This window comes from Xiphophorus couchianus, chromosome 14 (genome assembly GCF_001444195.1).
Source record: "Xiphophorus couchianus chromosome 14, X_couchianus-1.0, whole genome shotgun sequence".
NCBI classification, from domain to species: domain Eukaryota; kingdom Metazoa; phylum Chordata; class Actinopteri; order Cyprinodontiformes; family Poeciliidae; genus Xiphophorus; species Xiphophorus couchianus.
This window is the reverse complement of record NC_040241.1, coordinates 3,062,242-3,075,585: the sequence shown is the minus strand read 5'-3', so window position 1 is coordinate 3,075,585 and position 13,344 is coordinate 3,062,242. Positions and strand designations below refer to the sequence as shown.

Genomic DNA, 13,344 nt, shown 5'->3' with positions numbered 1-13,344 from the left:
CTTTCAGATTATATTAGTTGAATATTAGAAACATTCCAGATCAAAATATGTTATTAATATTGTATATATTTTTTTCACATTGCTATACATAAAACTAGTTTTATTTGTTGATGAATTACAAAATAAATGTCTTGATGATATTCTAATTTACTGAGATAAATATGTAGAATGGAATGGAATATGACTGTGTTCATATGTCAGGTAATAAATCACTCTTGAATAATAACCTTTAAACATACTTTTAACTAATTTGACATTTCTGCACCAAAATATTTTTTATGTCTCTGATGTAATATTCTCATTTTAAACTCATGTCTTTATTATCTGTATTTGCAGAAAATCATCATAACAGAAATAAAATCTTGAAAACATCAGCCTGTGTGGAATTCATCTGTGTAATCTGTTTCACTTTGTGAACCAAGTTACTGAAAATAAATGTAACATCATAATTTATTGAATATAACTTTAAAAACACATTACTTCTTATTTTTCTCTTATCGAATCAGACGATGTTGTTTCAACTCGTTGTCATCATGTTCGTCTCTAATCCTTTGAAACTTTTCCATCGTCAGTGTCAACAACCAGTTAACTATGAAAACACTCCTCCCTCCTCCATGCAGTAAGATCACAGTAACTGGAGCACAGTTCAGATTCAATCATTGAGCTGATGTAGTCGAACTTTCCACACGATGATGAACTTCAACTTGTTTGGAGTTTTGCTCTGCATGTTCAGTAAGTACTCCTCCATTATGAATTGTTTATATGATTTTGCTGTCTGTTCGTGTGCTAATATCATCAATTCTAAATATTATTTTCCTTTTCTTGAATGCACATTACAGGTTGGACCTTGACATCACTTTGTCAGTTTCACTCAGTTGTTGCTCAGCCTGGAGGAGAAGTCACACTGCGGTGCTCAAATCTGAGCCGAGTCCCTGTGTTTCTCCACTGGTTCAAACTGGCTGATGGACCAAATCCCACTGTCATCGTGTCTATGAGTATGTCTGGATGGAGCGGTTTAAACAAAATTCAACTCGGCCGATTTACAATGACATCTAACATCACAGACCTTTTTTTAGACATCAGATCAGTGGATTTCTCTGATACTGGACTGTATTTCTGTGGAACACGCACAGCTGGAAACCCAGAAATGTTCAGTGCAACACATTTAAAAGTTGACGGTAAGATTTTTAAGCATTGTCTGTAATATGAAAAATAAATAGAAGATGTACAAATTAATCTCATATTATATAACATAACAGCATCTACTTCAGTTTCTGCATTTATACATGTTTGTCTCCTCAGTAGATGTGTGTGATGAAGTAACAAATGTACCAACTCCGATCCTGAGTGCTGTAACAATTTGTCTAGTAATATTCATCATCTGTCTGGCTGCAAAAATTTGGATTTTGCAAAGAGGTATTGATATGTGATTTATATGAAACATGTAAAAATGTACAAACGCTGGATCTGTAAATATTTAACCAACCAGATGAACTGTTTCTGTGATTTAGCACAAGTTTGTACTCGGACTCAACCACAGAATGAGGTATGTGAACTAAAACTCTGTTCTTGGTGATTATTATAGATTATAATCTATAGGTGTGGTTCAGTGGGAAGAATAATCATCTTACAGTTAGAAGGTTGTTTGCCCGCCTCATGCTGTTGCCCCCCTTAGGGGAAAAAAACTTCCCCCCAAGTTAACAACTGATTTGAACATGGGTGTGTGAATGTCGAGTGTGTGAATGTCAAGTGTGTGAATCTCAAATGTGTGAATGTCGAGTGTGTGAATGTTGTGTTTGTCTGGGGAAAAACAATTGTAATGTAAAAGTTATTTGAGTGGTTGACAGAACAGCACTGTATGAGTTTAGACCATTTATCTTTCCATGATTTGATTGGTTAAACTGTCTCCATCCACAGAATCTGAGCTCTGATGATCTGCATTATGCTGCTCCAAGTTTTCACGTGAAAGCAGGAAGCAACAGAAAACCTGCAGCAGAGAGAGAGCTGGAGACAACTGTGTACGCTGCCACGAGATAAATTCATGTCAGAGTGGAATAAAAGCCCCAGTATCTGTGCAGGCTTGATGTTGTTATTTTTTTTTTCTTTTTGAAATGTTAGAATTTCACATTTTGTTTGTGGCGGTTTTAATAGAACTGATTAAAAACTGATAAAGAAAGAGGAGTGGACTTTTGAGACAGACTTGAGTCAAAAAAGATCACTCAAAACTTGGGACTACAACTTTAATTTTTACTTTCAAAATATTTGACATTTCACTCTAAACATAAAAAATGTCATGAAGGAACTGCAACCCGCTGCACACCTTTGACATTTAGTCAGGATTTCCTCCCTGTGCTGCTCCAACATGAATGTTTCATCTCTTGTGTTGTTTTCAATTAAAGAGTGTCATGTTCTGTGTTGTCTATTTATTTTGAGTTTTCCTTGTCCTTGAGTCTCTTCGTTGTCCTGTCTTCCCCTTAATTGTTCCCAGGTGTGTCTCGTTTCTGTGATTACCCTCCCGTGTATTTAACTCCACCTGTGTTCCTTGTTCCTTGTTCCTCGTCGGGTCCTTGTCGTCGTCAATCTCTGTGCTATTCGTTGTGAGTGTGTCCTTGTGCCTGCTGCTCGTTGTTTGGACTGTGTTGTTCTGGACTTTATCCATTAAATCACCATATTCATCTTACCTGGGTCCGCTGCGTCTGCCTCACCACCAACACCGCACCGCACTTCATGACAAAGAGTGTTCAAAATAGCAGACTATGGGATGCCAGTGCTGCCAAAATGTAACTGCTTGCTGGGAAATGCTCTAGGATAAAGAGCACAAAGTAATGTCTTACCTTGAGGTATACTAAAAGAAAAATAAATAAATAAATAAATGCCATTTCTCCATCATGTCAAACTTGTGGGTGACCCACAAAAAATGTGTTCTTTGTCGCCATTTTTTTAAACATATTTTTATTAAAGCATAAACAATGCACACCTTATAGCAATATAAATGTATTGCACTCAATAAGTGTGTTATGATGAAAAATGCAGTGATTTTATTGCTGGGCAGGGTCTGGTGGGGGTGTGGTGTTGGGAAACATGATTTGAATTTTCTTTGTTTTCAAGAGGAAAAATGATTCCCACATGTAAAATCTCAAGATTCAAAGTACATGTTTAAAGATAATACATCTGTTTCACTGCCTTTAAAAAAAACCAACATGTTCCTGATACAGTTCTTGAATTAGTTAAGAGTTGCATCTATTAATATCCCATAATATAACAGAACAGCTGCAGGAGGAAACCACAAAGTCCTTTTGGGCATTCAGACTGAATGCTGTGATATTTCTGAAAACCACATGAAGAAAAAATTACATGGTGATCAAGAAGCAATACATTTTTATGTGTAAAATGTAAACTGAAAAGGCACAGGGGAGGCAACAGCATGACTTCTTCAATTGAACTTACAATTGAATTGTAAGTTCAAAGTTCAATACAATAAGTTGAAGCTACTATAGTGACTAATGTATAGATGATTAAAGCTGAATTTTTCTTTGCTGACTCAGTAAATCATGACTGGACAGTCATTTTGAATACATGGTTAAAATGTTGCAGACATTTATTTTCATGTAAACCAAAATAAAATCTACAAAGTTGACTTTTGAATAAATGTTTTTGTACCCCAGCCTCTTAAGCCTGCATAGTTAAAGTCACATGAAAACATTTCCAGCGTTTCCAAACTGAACGAAGTTCTCTGAATATTAAAGGCGGATGACGGATCTTTGAGCCGGAAATGAGATGCAGTGAATCCATCAAATGCCCTGCGACAGGCTGGCGACCTGTCCAGGGTGAACCCCGCCTCTCGCCCGGAACGTAGCTGGAGATGGGCACCGGCAACCCTCCCGACCCCATTAGGGACAAGGGTGAACGGAAAATGGATGGATGGATGGATGAATCAATCAAAGCTGTCAGACAGCAGAGTTAACTCACTCAGAACATTCTACTTTGTATAAATTATTCCATTCATATATAATCTGAAATTGCTCATGTAATCTTGTAATCATGTAATCTTGTAATCATGTAATCTTGTAAAATAAATTTTGTACAGATGTTACCGGTTAACATGTAGATCAGATTTATTCTGTAAATAAATCTTCTTAATTGTTGTTTTTCGTGAGGGATCAGTCTCATTACTTTCTTAATTTTCTGTCTGTGTCATCTATTTTTTAAATATATGCTGTTAAATATATATATATATATAATTATTATTATTATTATTATTTTATTATTATTTTTATTTTATCAGAAATTCTACAGAATGATACACTGCCTGGCCAAAAAAAAAGTCGCCACCTGGATTTAACTAAGCAAATAGGTACGAGCCTCCTATTGGATAAGTACTGCATAGGCGATTATCTTTCAGCTGGCAACAAGTTATTTAACCCCAGCTGATGCAATGAGTAACTCCTCATTTCTTAAACAACCATGGCAAAAGACACATCCAGTGGTCATGGAAAAGACGTTAGTCTGTTTAAGAAGGGTCAAATCATTGGCATGCATCAAACATATAACAGATTCCTAGACAGTTGTTATAAGATCTACGATAACTAAATCTTCTCAGTACTCAATCAAAATAAATTCAAAGGCTATTAAAAATAGTCAAACAGCCAGAGGTTATGAAATGTTAGGGTTTCTCAGCACAAGATCTAAAACCAGTGGTCCTCAAATCCAGGCCTTGAGGGTCCTGCAGCTTTTACATGTGTCCCTGGTTCAACACGCCTCAATCAAATGATTGAATCACCTCCTCAGTATGCAGTCAGGTTCTCCAGAGTTCTGATAGTGAACTCATTATTTGAGTCTGGTGTGTTGAAGCTTCAAAAACATGCAGGACATGAAGGACGTGCACTTCTCTCCTGGCAGTGGAGGATTGTTGTTTACAGTGGAGGCAATTTACAGTAAGCTTCACAATGTCAAACTGGTGCAGTTCATATGTCAAGGGCAAACATGAGAGATTTGGTCAAATCGAAAACCTCAACAGAGTCCACCAGAACCCAGAACCCTGGGCCGGTACAAGGAGGTTTTTACCAGGCTACATCATGTCTAACCCAGACATTTTCCCAAACCAGTACCAGTACATGTCCAACCCTAAACCTGACCTAAACCCAGTTCACACTTTAGTGCTAAGCCTTTTGGCTTACTTAACCAGTAAGCTAAAAACAGCATCTCTTCTTTTTGGGTCCACAACCTTTGGACACCATAAGGAGCCGTCTGTCCTCACAATGTAGTATTTGTTGTTAAACTTCCTCCTTACGCTCCACTGTGTTCTCAAATACAAGGCCACACACACACACACACACACACGCGGGGGTGAACCCCTGCACACACTCACCCCCCCCCCCGCACACACATTATGCAAGACTTTGCATTGGTTTCATTTATTTCCACAGCCTAAACAAAACCCAAACCTAAACTCAATTCACACCTTAGTCCTAAACTTAACACATAACCCCAAAAACAGGACTTTATCTCATGGATCCCACCATCTAGTATACATTATTACAGTGAACCTATCAAATACAAAGCCACACACACAATTATATGCTGAGGTTTAGCAGATTAAATTCACTCAAAAGAGATGAATTTTAATCTCTGATGTCTTTGTAAAGTACCGGGGGATGTAAGGACGTTACAGGGTTATAATAGGGATTAAAATGGGTGACTGTATAATAATATTTTCTAGTACATAGTAAAATAAATGTTACATTATATAACATTTGGTATTATTTATGTATTGTATTTGAACTCTGTGGAAGCTTGAGAAGACTTGAGTTGTGTTAATTTATGGTAAATATTTGAGAAGGAATTTAAAAAGCTTTCATCCGAAACATAAGCATTTGATTTATTAACGTTATATTCAGATGGACTTTCCCCAAAAAATTGTCTGCACGACATGAATAATTCACAAACAAGAAGCAGTACCAGCTGAACCCGTTCTAATCAAATCATTGAGAGCTTCAGTGTGAGGAACCGGAACAGCTCACCACTTATAGTCGACAGCAACTGGAGCACAGTTCACTTTCAAACATCTCACTGGTGGATTCTTACTGTTCACTCAATGGGGAAATTCAGCCTGATACTGGCTGTATTCTGCACTCTCAGTGAGTAAACCCACATTCAAATGAATTCAGAAACACAATTTTCTGGGTTGGCGTCGGTCAGCTGATCCGGTAGAACTGGATTCGCTCAGGTCAGTTTGTTTAGTCGTTGTTAAGCTGAACTTGGTGGATGTTCTGTTGTCTCAGGTTGGGTCTCCACGTCAGTTTTTGACTTTCACACTGTGGTGGTTCAGCCCAGAGAAGAAGTCACACTGTGGTGCTCGAACTTTTCTACTCTCCCCGTTCACATATTCTGGTATAAACTTGTTGACGGCTCCAACGCCAGCTGCATCTCATCGATGTTCAGTTCTGAAGTCAACGCTTCGCTGCGAGAAGGATTTGAAAATGATAAATTCAACATGACATCCAACAAAACAAACATTTTCCTGAGCATCAAACAGGTGGATGCTTCAGACTCTGGGCTCTACATCTGTGGATATGGTAAAGATTTTGAGTGGAGGATATTCAGTTCAACATATTTACAAGTTGAAGGTAAGAGACACGAATCTTTTTACACATTTTGTTCTAAAGTTGAGACACATTTGAATTTTGAATCTGTCTTTTATTGAACCATTTCTCTCCAGTGGATGTGTTTGTTGAAGCGTTCTGGATCCTGTGTGCTGCATCTATATTCCTTTTAATAATCATCATCTGTCTGGTTGCAAAGATTAGGAGAATTCAAAAAGGTATTGAATATTGTTTATTAATGAAAGTTCAGAAATGTACAAACTTTTTACCACCTTTAATGGTTTTTCTGTTATTCAGCTCGAGCCGACAGTCAGAATCCACAACCAAACAAGGTAATTTCATTTTAGCTGTAATACCTCAGTATCATTAATGATTTGTTAAAGTCAGTGTGTTTGTGTTGACAGAATCCAGACGCTGATAACCTGAACTACGCAGCTCTGACTTTTAAAAGCCCCAAAACTAAAAGAACCAGAACAGCAGAGGCAGAAAAAGACCTGGAGACGACCGCAGTGTACGCTGCCACCAGATACACTCACCAAGTGGAATGATTTTACTGCTTTAATATATTCATCTGTTTGTTTGTGGGACTTTGTGGTTTTTTTTAAAGAGGGAATATGAATCTGTTCAAACCTTGTTTTAATAAAGAGTCTCAACTTGTACATATTAGAACTCTCACTCTGAGTCTTCTCTTAATTGTTCGCCGAAAAATAAGACTTACAACATGTTACACAATACATCGTGTAACATCTGATGTTACGTGAACATAACATGAAGAATGTATGACTGACTTCAGTCTGCAGTGTCAGTGAGCATAAAGGTAGCAACAGCATCACTCCAGCAGATATACACAATGTGAAAAATTATTAGACAAGTTACATTTTAAAACTGTCCTTTTTCTTTATAGCTTTCCTTTTTATGGAGTTTCACTTCTTTGATCTGTTAACAATCAACACAATTAGCATATAATTGTGTTCACTATAAAACTCCTGTTTAAAAAATGTCCATAAATTCTCAGGTGAGATCAGAAAGGAGGACAAGTCATTAGAATTTCATCTTTAAGGTCTTGACTGGCCAATCACACTGCTGTCTGCTTTCATGCACTCAATGGAGAATTGTTCTGCATAAAATTATGAACCTCTTGAAGATATAAATTTGATCTTGTACCAAAATGTGTCCTAAAAATTAATAGTAGGTTTTGGAGGTGATTCTGATTCCAGCTTTAACCCAAAGAGGCCAAACTAGCTCATGATTTAGAATAGAATATACTTTATTGATCCCCAAGGAGAAATTGCTTATTTGTTGAAAGAATAGAATAGAATTCAACTTTATTGTCATTGCACTGTCACAAGTACAAGCAACGAGATGTAGTTTGCATCTCTCCAGAAGTGCTCTAGGAGATATAAATATTAATTTACAGATGTACAAGATTATGTATGTATGGACTATAAGGGGTTATAGCAAGAGATATAGATATTGTGTAAAGCTACTCCATCTTAGGTAATAAATACAAAGTTTGTAAAATATATACCTTAAAGTAATCAATTCAAAATGACTAGATATAAATAAATAAACAACAAGCAATCACATGTAATATATTAATTGATAAATAACCTATAAATGAGAGCAAATTGTTTTTGAATCAAACAGCCCAGACGTGGGCATTGTAAAGCCTGATGGCAACAGGCAGAACTGGCTTTGTGTGGCGCTCTGTGCTGCACTGATGACAGGATGCTGGTCAGTTTCCTCTCATCAGGACATAAATCATTTCATTTGATCCTTTTATACATTTCATGACCCAGTCTCTTTATTCTCTCAATGCATTTCACTATTTTGATAAGGTCAGGTTCTAAATTCTTAGCACCTCTGTTTGATTTATGGTCAGTTATCTTTCAATTTTACCAATGTTTTATGTCACTGGTAGTAACATCCTAAAGATTAGGGTAATGGAATGGAGACCTTCAATCTCACAGTCATCATATCATTTAAAAAAAAAAAAAAACGTACAACAACTTGCTCAGCTATAAAAAAGAAGGGTTAAATTGCTTCAATTTCAACTTTTGCATCAAAAATTGAGAAGGGTCTAAAAAAGTTTCAATATTTTGTGACAAAATGTAAATCACAATAGAAAACTAAAATGTGATGGAAATATTCTGGGGCTGCTTAGCAGAAGGAGCTGATTCACCTCAGGCCTGCTGTTCTGAGTTGTGTCAGACCCACACTGACACTTTCAGCTGTGAGAATGTTGCAAAGTGATGCTTTCAACCACAGGAAGAGTGCACTACATCTCCATGCAACAAAACCACAACTTTACCAGATTTCTAGTTCAAGGATCTTCTGATTTAATGTAGAATATGCAAATATACCTTCATTTACTTCTAAATCACTTTGTGTTTTGAAAGTAAGTTCTGAGTAATGTCTTTCTTTTTTGACATCTGATGAATCTTTCAGTTTTTGATCCCACAGACGGTTACCTTTCTGTAGCTAACTAGCGAGGCTACAGAAAGGTAGCTAAGGTAGTTAGCAGCAGGGACGTGTTGTTCAATGCAGAGGTTCAGCTGCAGCTAATAACTGTTCATAAATGCTTCATATTGTTGCTTATAGTATGCAAGATGTCTGTTAATAAGTTTGTTTGAAATTTGATTTCATTATTTCTACATAATCTACCATCACCTTTCCAGCTGACTAGTTTTTGCCAAAATCTAAAAGTTTTTTTGTTTTGTTTTCTGTTCCAGTCAGTAAGCTGATTTTCAATGTGAGACCATAAAACTTCCAATTGCTGGGATGTTTTTTCCAGATCAGGTAGTTCTGAAGTTCTTGTGGCCCAAAGATCATTTCCATGATCACTGGCTTCAGTCTCTGAGCTTCTCTAACTAAACTTCATCATGAGCTCATCAGGGGGGTTTCAGTTAAGGACAACAGCAGTTTGCACAACTCTGAAGAATCTCATCAATCCAAAAGTTTATTGAAAAGTAATGAAACTCATATTGATCGGCACAGTAAACGTTTAGTGGAAAATGTAACAAAGTTGCACCTGTTTACTCAAAGCACAATGTTTATTATCCATTCATTTTGGTACCTATGTGTTTTTTCTAATTGATTCTTTATAAAGTAAGAGAGATTATGACACCAGATGATCCACAAACTGTTCTAAGTTCTCTCTCTCTGGCAGCAATGATTTATGTTCTTCATATAACCACATTTGTAAAGTGGCCAGCTAAGTTATGAAAAATACTTTTAAATGTTGGTTGTCAAAGGATGAACTAGAACCAAGGATACAAAATGTTTGTATCTTTGGGTCTGGAATAAAATGAAGTCTTTACATGCCAACCAATTTAGGTTAGAAAAAGTCGGGTACAAAATGACTAAATATGGCAGAAGCAGCCATTGTTTTCAATTCTAGATCTGGTTCTTAGCATTATGGTCCAAGCTTGCAAACAAATGGAATTGTGTTACATAATACATATTCATTATCAGCATAAAAATTAAGTTAATTTTGTGCTTTTATTTCTGTATTTCATCATTTATTTTTCAAGGGGGGGGAAATGTTCCACTAACAAACAATTTCAATGAATTCACAAAAATAAGAAGTGGGTACTGAATTTTATTTTATTTTATTTCATTGGTGTCAGTAAAGAACATTTGTTTTTAATATTGCAGAAGTTGCAGTTTGTGGGCTTTTATTGTAAGATTTTCAGTGGAACACTGCAGGTTGAGAAATCTCCAATATTAATGTAAACAGTTATAAACACATTTTGTCTGTGTTCTGTAATGGACAGAGGAAATAAGCCATGAGGACACCAGAGGCATTTTTGAATAAAAGGTGGGTTTATTTACCTAAAAATGCTCAAAACCAAACAAATCTAATTATGTCACATGGCTCTTCAAAGAGATCAAATGAATCACAAAACAATAACTTATTGTATCACATTACATGTTACCATCTGAAGTGATTTTCTGTTTAATCAGCTACATTTGGTTTGATTTGCACATCTTGATTGACTTTTTTTATTTGATTTCTTGTCAGATATTAAAATATGAGTGCAACATATTCAATAAATTAGAATGATAGACTGTTTTATGCTTATATTCAGATCTAAAATGTAAAATGTCATGAAAAGGTTTACTAATTTAATCATTTCAAAAAGAAATTAGTTACATAGACTTACCACACACAATTATTATTTTGAGCCTTTATGTCTTTTAATGTTGATGAATATGGATCACAGATACTGGAAACTCACAATTCAGTGACTCAGAAAATGTGACTATATTTGATGAAGACATTTGAAACAGAAATGTCAGGTTTCTGAAAACTATGTTCAATTCTTATTATTCATTTTCCATAAGACATAATTATCAACATGACAAGAATCTTGGAAAATCAGAATCAAAATTCCTTTTATTGGAATTGTTCTATATGATACATTTCCCTTTCTAAGATGACTGACAACAAATATGAAACTTCTATGCAATAAAATTTTTAAGATGTAATACTAGATTATAATCACAAAATCAAGATTTAGTAACAGAATATGCTACAATCTTGGTAGCCATAAAAACTGTATTGTGTATCTACCATATAGTCAAGTTTGATAATAATTTATGATAAACATTTTTATGGGAGTCCATAGAAAAATTAACCTTGTATATTTTAGCATTATAGATGGAAGAATTTGTTCATTTAGTTACTGAAGAACTAAAATACGTTGTTTTGTTCATCTGTAACAGAGTTGAGAAGCAGAACAGCTGAAAGGTTTATTTGCTCTTTCATCTGCTGTATAATGTAGTTAGAATAAAGAATCTTTCGCCAACAGAATATATCTGTATCTCTCAACGTCAGAGTTAATAATATGTATGTAGGTTAGAATCGATCTTTGAACCACATTCTTGACTTTTACAGATTCTAAAAACAATTTCAGGTTGATTTATTTTTCATGAGTTTCTCTTGTTGCAGCGTACAGAACATCTGTCTCCAGCTCTTCCTCATCTGACAACCTTGCATAGTTTTTTGCTTTGGGATGTGATTTCAGCGCCGTATAGTTGAGACAATGAGGGTCCAGATTCTGTAAGAGAGTTTCTTATTCAAATAACTTTTAAAATAACTGCAACATACAGAGATTTAGGTCCATATGTGATTACCTCAGAGGGTCGTGGATTCTTTCTCTCCGTTTGACCTGAATGATAGAAACAGTTCCTCTGGTCAGATACTGGTTTAAAACTTTAGTTATTATAAATTACTGCTGAAATGAAACCATAGTAACCTGTTTGTATTGTCCTGATTTTGACAACCAAAGCAACAATGACGACTGTAAGGAAGACAGCAACGCAGCCAAGAATCACACAAGGCAGATTGAGAAATCCGTCTGAAACATCTGAGGAAAACACAAATGGAAAACATATTAGCAACAATGAACTAAAAACAGTACAAAACTGATACTAAATGCAGCATCTATAACATCCATCTTACCTTCCACCTCTAAGTATGTTGCAGTGAACCCTGCAGGGACTGCTGCTGCATACAGTCCACAGAAATACAGTCCAGAATCTGAGAAATTCACTTCATTGATTTTCAGAAACAGGTTTGTAGTATTAGATGTCATGTTATATTTACTGAAGTGGAAACCATCAAATAGAGAGACATTAGACTCTGCACTGAGCATAGATGAGATGTGGCTGGCGTTGGGACTGCTGTTCATCTTATACCAAAATATGTTAGAGACACGTTTACTAATGTTGCTGCACATCAGTGTGACGTCTTCAGCAGGTCGAACAGAAACTGTGTGAAACTGACAAACTGACACAGAAATCCAACCTGAAACAGAACGGAAGGATTTTCTTTAATGTTTCAAACTAAGTTCACAACAGATGACAGAGACGATGACACTGAGAAACAAACAGATGTTAATAAGTAGAGCCAGATGTACTTACTGAAGGTGCAGAGTGAAGCCAGGATGAAGTTTGTCATTGTGAGCGCAGTAAGACTCCACCAGTTAAATGTTAGTGGCTGAACTGTGCTCCAGTTTATAGCGTCTCTATAAAGGAGGTGGAGTGTTCTTTGGTTATTTGGCTGTTTCTCACATTAACTCTGAGAATGAGTTCAGAAAATAAAAACTAATAAATATTAGGTGTATTTAGAGGATATTAATAATATTTTAAAATTAGAAGTTTAGTAGTTTTTTTAAAAACTTCATGCACTGTAAAGAATAAAAATCACTATTAGAAATCATTTATATACACTTTGACAATAAAAAAATCCTTCTCTGTAGCTCGATATATTCTATCCATTTTGATCATTGAGAAGACAATAGTGATGTAAGATATTAAATGCTATTTTTGTTTTAGTTGATTAAGGTAATCAGATGAGTTTTTGTATGATGTAAATCTTACCTGACAAATGATGATTATAAAAATAATTGTTGGAGACACATTAAACGTTCCTCTGCATCAGTTTTGATCTCAACCATCTTTCAAGTCTGAAAATCTGAAGCCTCCAGTTTAACCACTTTGATGTGAACAGTTCAGACTGTTAGATGTAACTGGGTATGTAGAAGTTTGAAGGAGTTTAACACATTTAACACATTCTATTAATGTTCTTTAATAGATCATTAATAGACCTTTAATAGGACCTGCTGAACCTTCTCTAGTAACAGGTGATGCTGTCAACCAGGGACTGCACTTCATTCTGTGTCCTTTTCTCCTTATACACAGATGACTGGACCTCAGTGGACAGTGATGAGTCCAC

The 13,344-nt window shown here is 35.7% G+C and overlaps 3 protein-coding genes across 3 annotated transcripts; 2 read left to right on the top strand and 1 right to left on the bottom strand.

The window, feature by feature from the left end:
- Window positions 1–670: 670 nt before the first annotated feature.
- Window positions 671–2,082, top strand: LOC114158064 (uncharacterized). The gene is made up of 5 exons (XM_028039379.1): window positions 671–732; window positions 840–1,178; window positions 1,306–1,416; window positions 1,512–1,546; window positions 1,918–2,082. Exons 1-5 carry the CDS (start codon window positions 690–692, stop codon window positions 2,035–2,037), a joined length of 648 nt encoding a protein of 215 aa, XP_027895180.1. The 5' UTR covers window positions 671–689; the 3' UTR covers window positions 2,038–2,082.
- A 3,938-nt stretch (window positions 2,083–6,020) lies between these two features.
- On the top strand, window positions 6,021–7,316 carry LOC114158060 (uncharacterized). Its single transcript, XM_028039376.1, has 5 exons — window positions 6,021–6,137; window positions 6,282–6,626; window positions 6,719–6,820; window positions 6,900–6,934; window positions 7,007–7,316. The coding sequence occupies exons 1-5, from the start codon at window positions 6,095–6,097 to the stop codon at window positions 7,148–7,150; spliced, it is 669 nt and encodes a 222-aa protein (XP_027895177.1). The 5' UTR covers window positions 6,021–6,094; the 3' UTR covers window positions 7,151–7,316.
- A 3,093-nt stretch (window positions 7,317–10,409) lies between these two features.
- Window positions 10,410–12,641, bottom strand: LOC114158062 (uncharacterized). Its single transcript, XM_028039377.1, has 5 exons — window positions 12,531–12,641; window positions 12,070–12,414; window positions 11,864–11,974; window positions 11,742–11,776; window positions 10,410–11,665 (listed from the first exon to the last, which is right to left on the bottom strand). Exons 1-5 carry the CDS (start codon window positions 12,565–12,567, stop codon window positions 11,528–11,530), a joined length of 666 nt encoding a protein of 221 aa, XP_027895178.1. The 5' UTR covers window positions 12,568–12,641; the 3' UTR covers window positions 10,410–11,527.
- Between the last annotated feature and the right edge of the window lie 703 nt (window positions 12,642–13,344).

Coding starts and splice junctions, on each gene's coding strand:
- LOC114158064 (XM_028039379.1), top strand. CDS start 690: ATGATGAACTTCAACTTGTTTGGAGTTTTGCTCTGCATGTTCA. Junction 733..839: donor AGTTTTGCTCTGCATGTTCA/GTAAGTACTCCT, acceptor TGCACATTACAG/GTTGGACCTTGACATCACTT. Junction 1,547..1,917: donor GGACTCAACCACAGAATGAG/GTATGTGAACTA, acceptor CTCCATCCACAG/AATCTGAGCTCTGATGATCT.
- LOC114158060 (XM_028039376.1), top strand. CDS start 6,095: ATGGGGAAATTCAGCCTGATACTGGCTGTATTCTGCACTCTCA. Junction 6,821..6,899: donor GATTAGGAGAATTCAAAAAG/GTATTGAATATT, acceptor TCTGTTATTCAG/CTCGAGCCGACAGTCAGAAT. Junction 6,935..7,006: donor AGAATCCACAACCAAACAAG/GTAATTTCATTT, acceptor TTGTGTTGACAG/AATCCAGACGCTGATAACCT.
- LOC114158062 (XM_028039377.1), bottom strand. CDS start 12,567: ATGACAAACTTCATCCTGGCTTCACTCTGCACCTTCA. Junction 11,975..12,069: donor AACATACTTAGAGGTGGAAG/GTAAGATGGATG, acceptor TGTTTTCCTCAG/ATGTTTCAGACGGATTTCTC. Junction 11,666..11,741: donor AGAATCCACGACCCTCTGAG/GTAATCACATAT, acceptor ACTCTCTTACAG/AATCTGGACCCTCATTGTCT.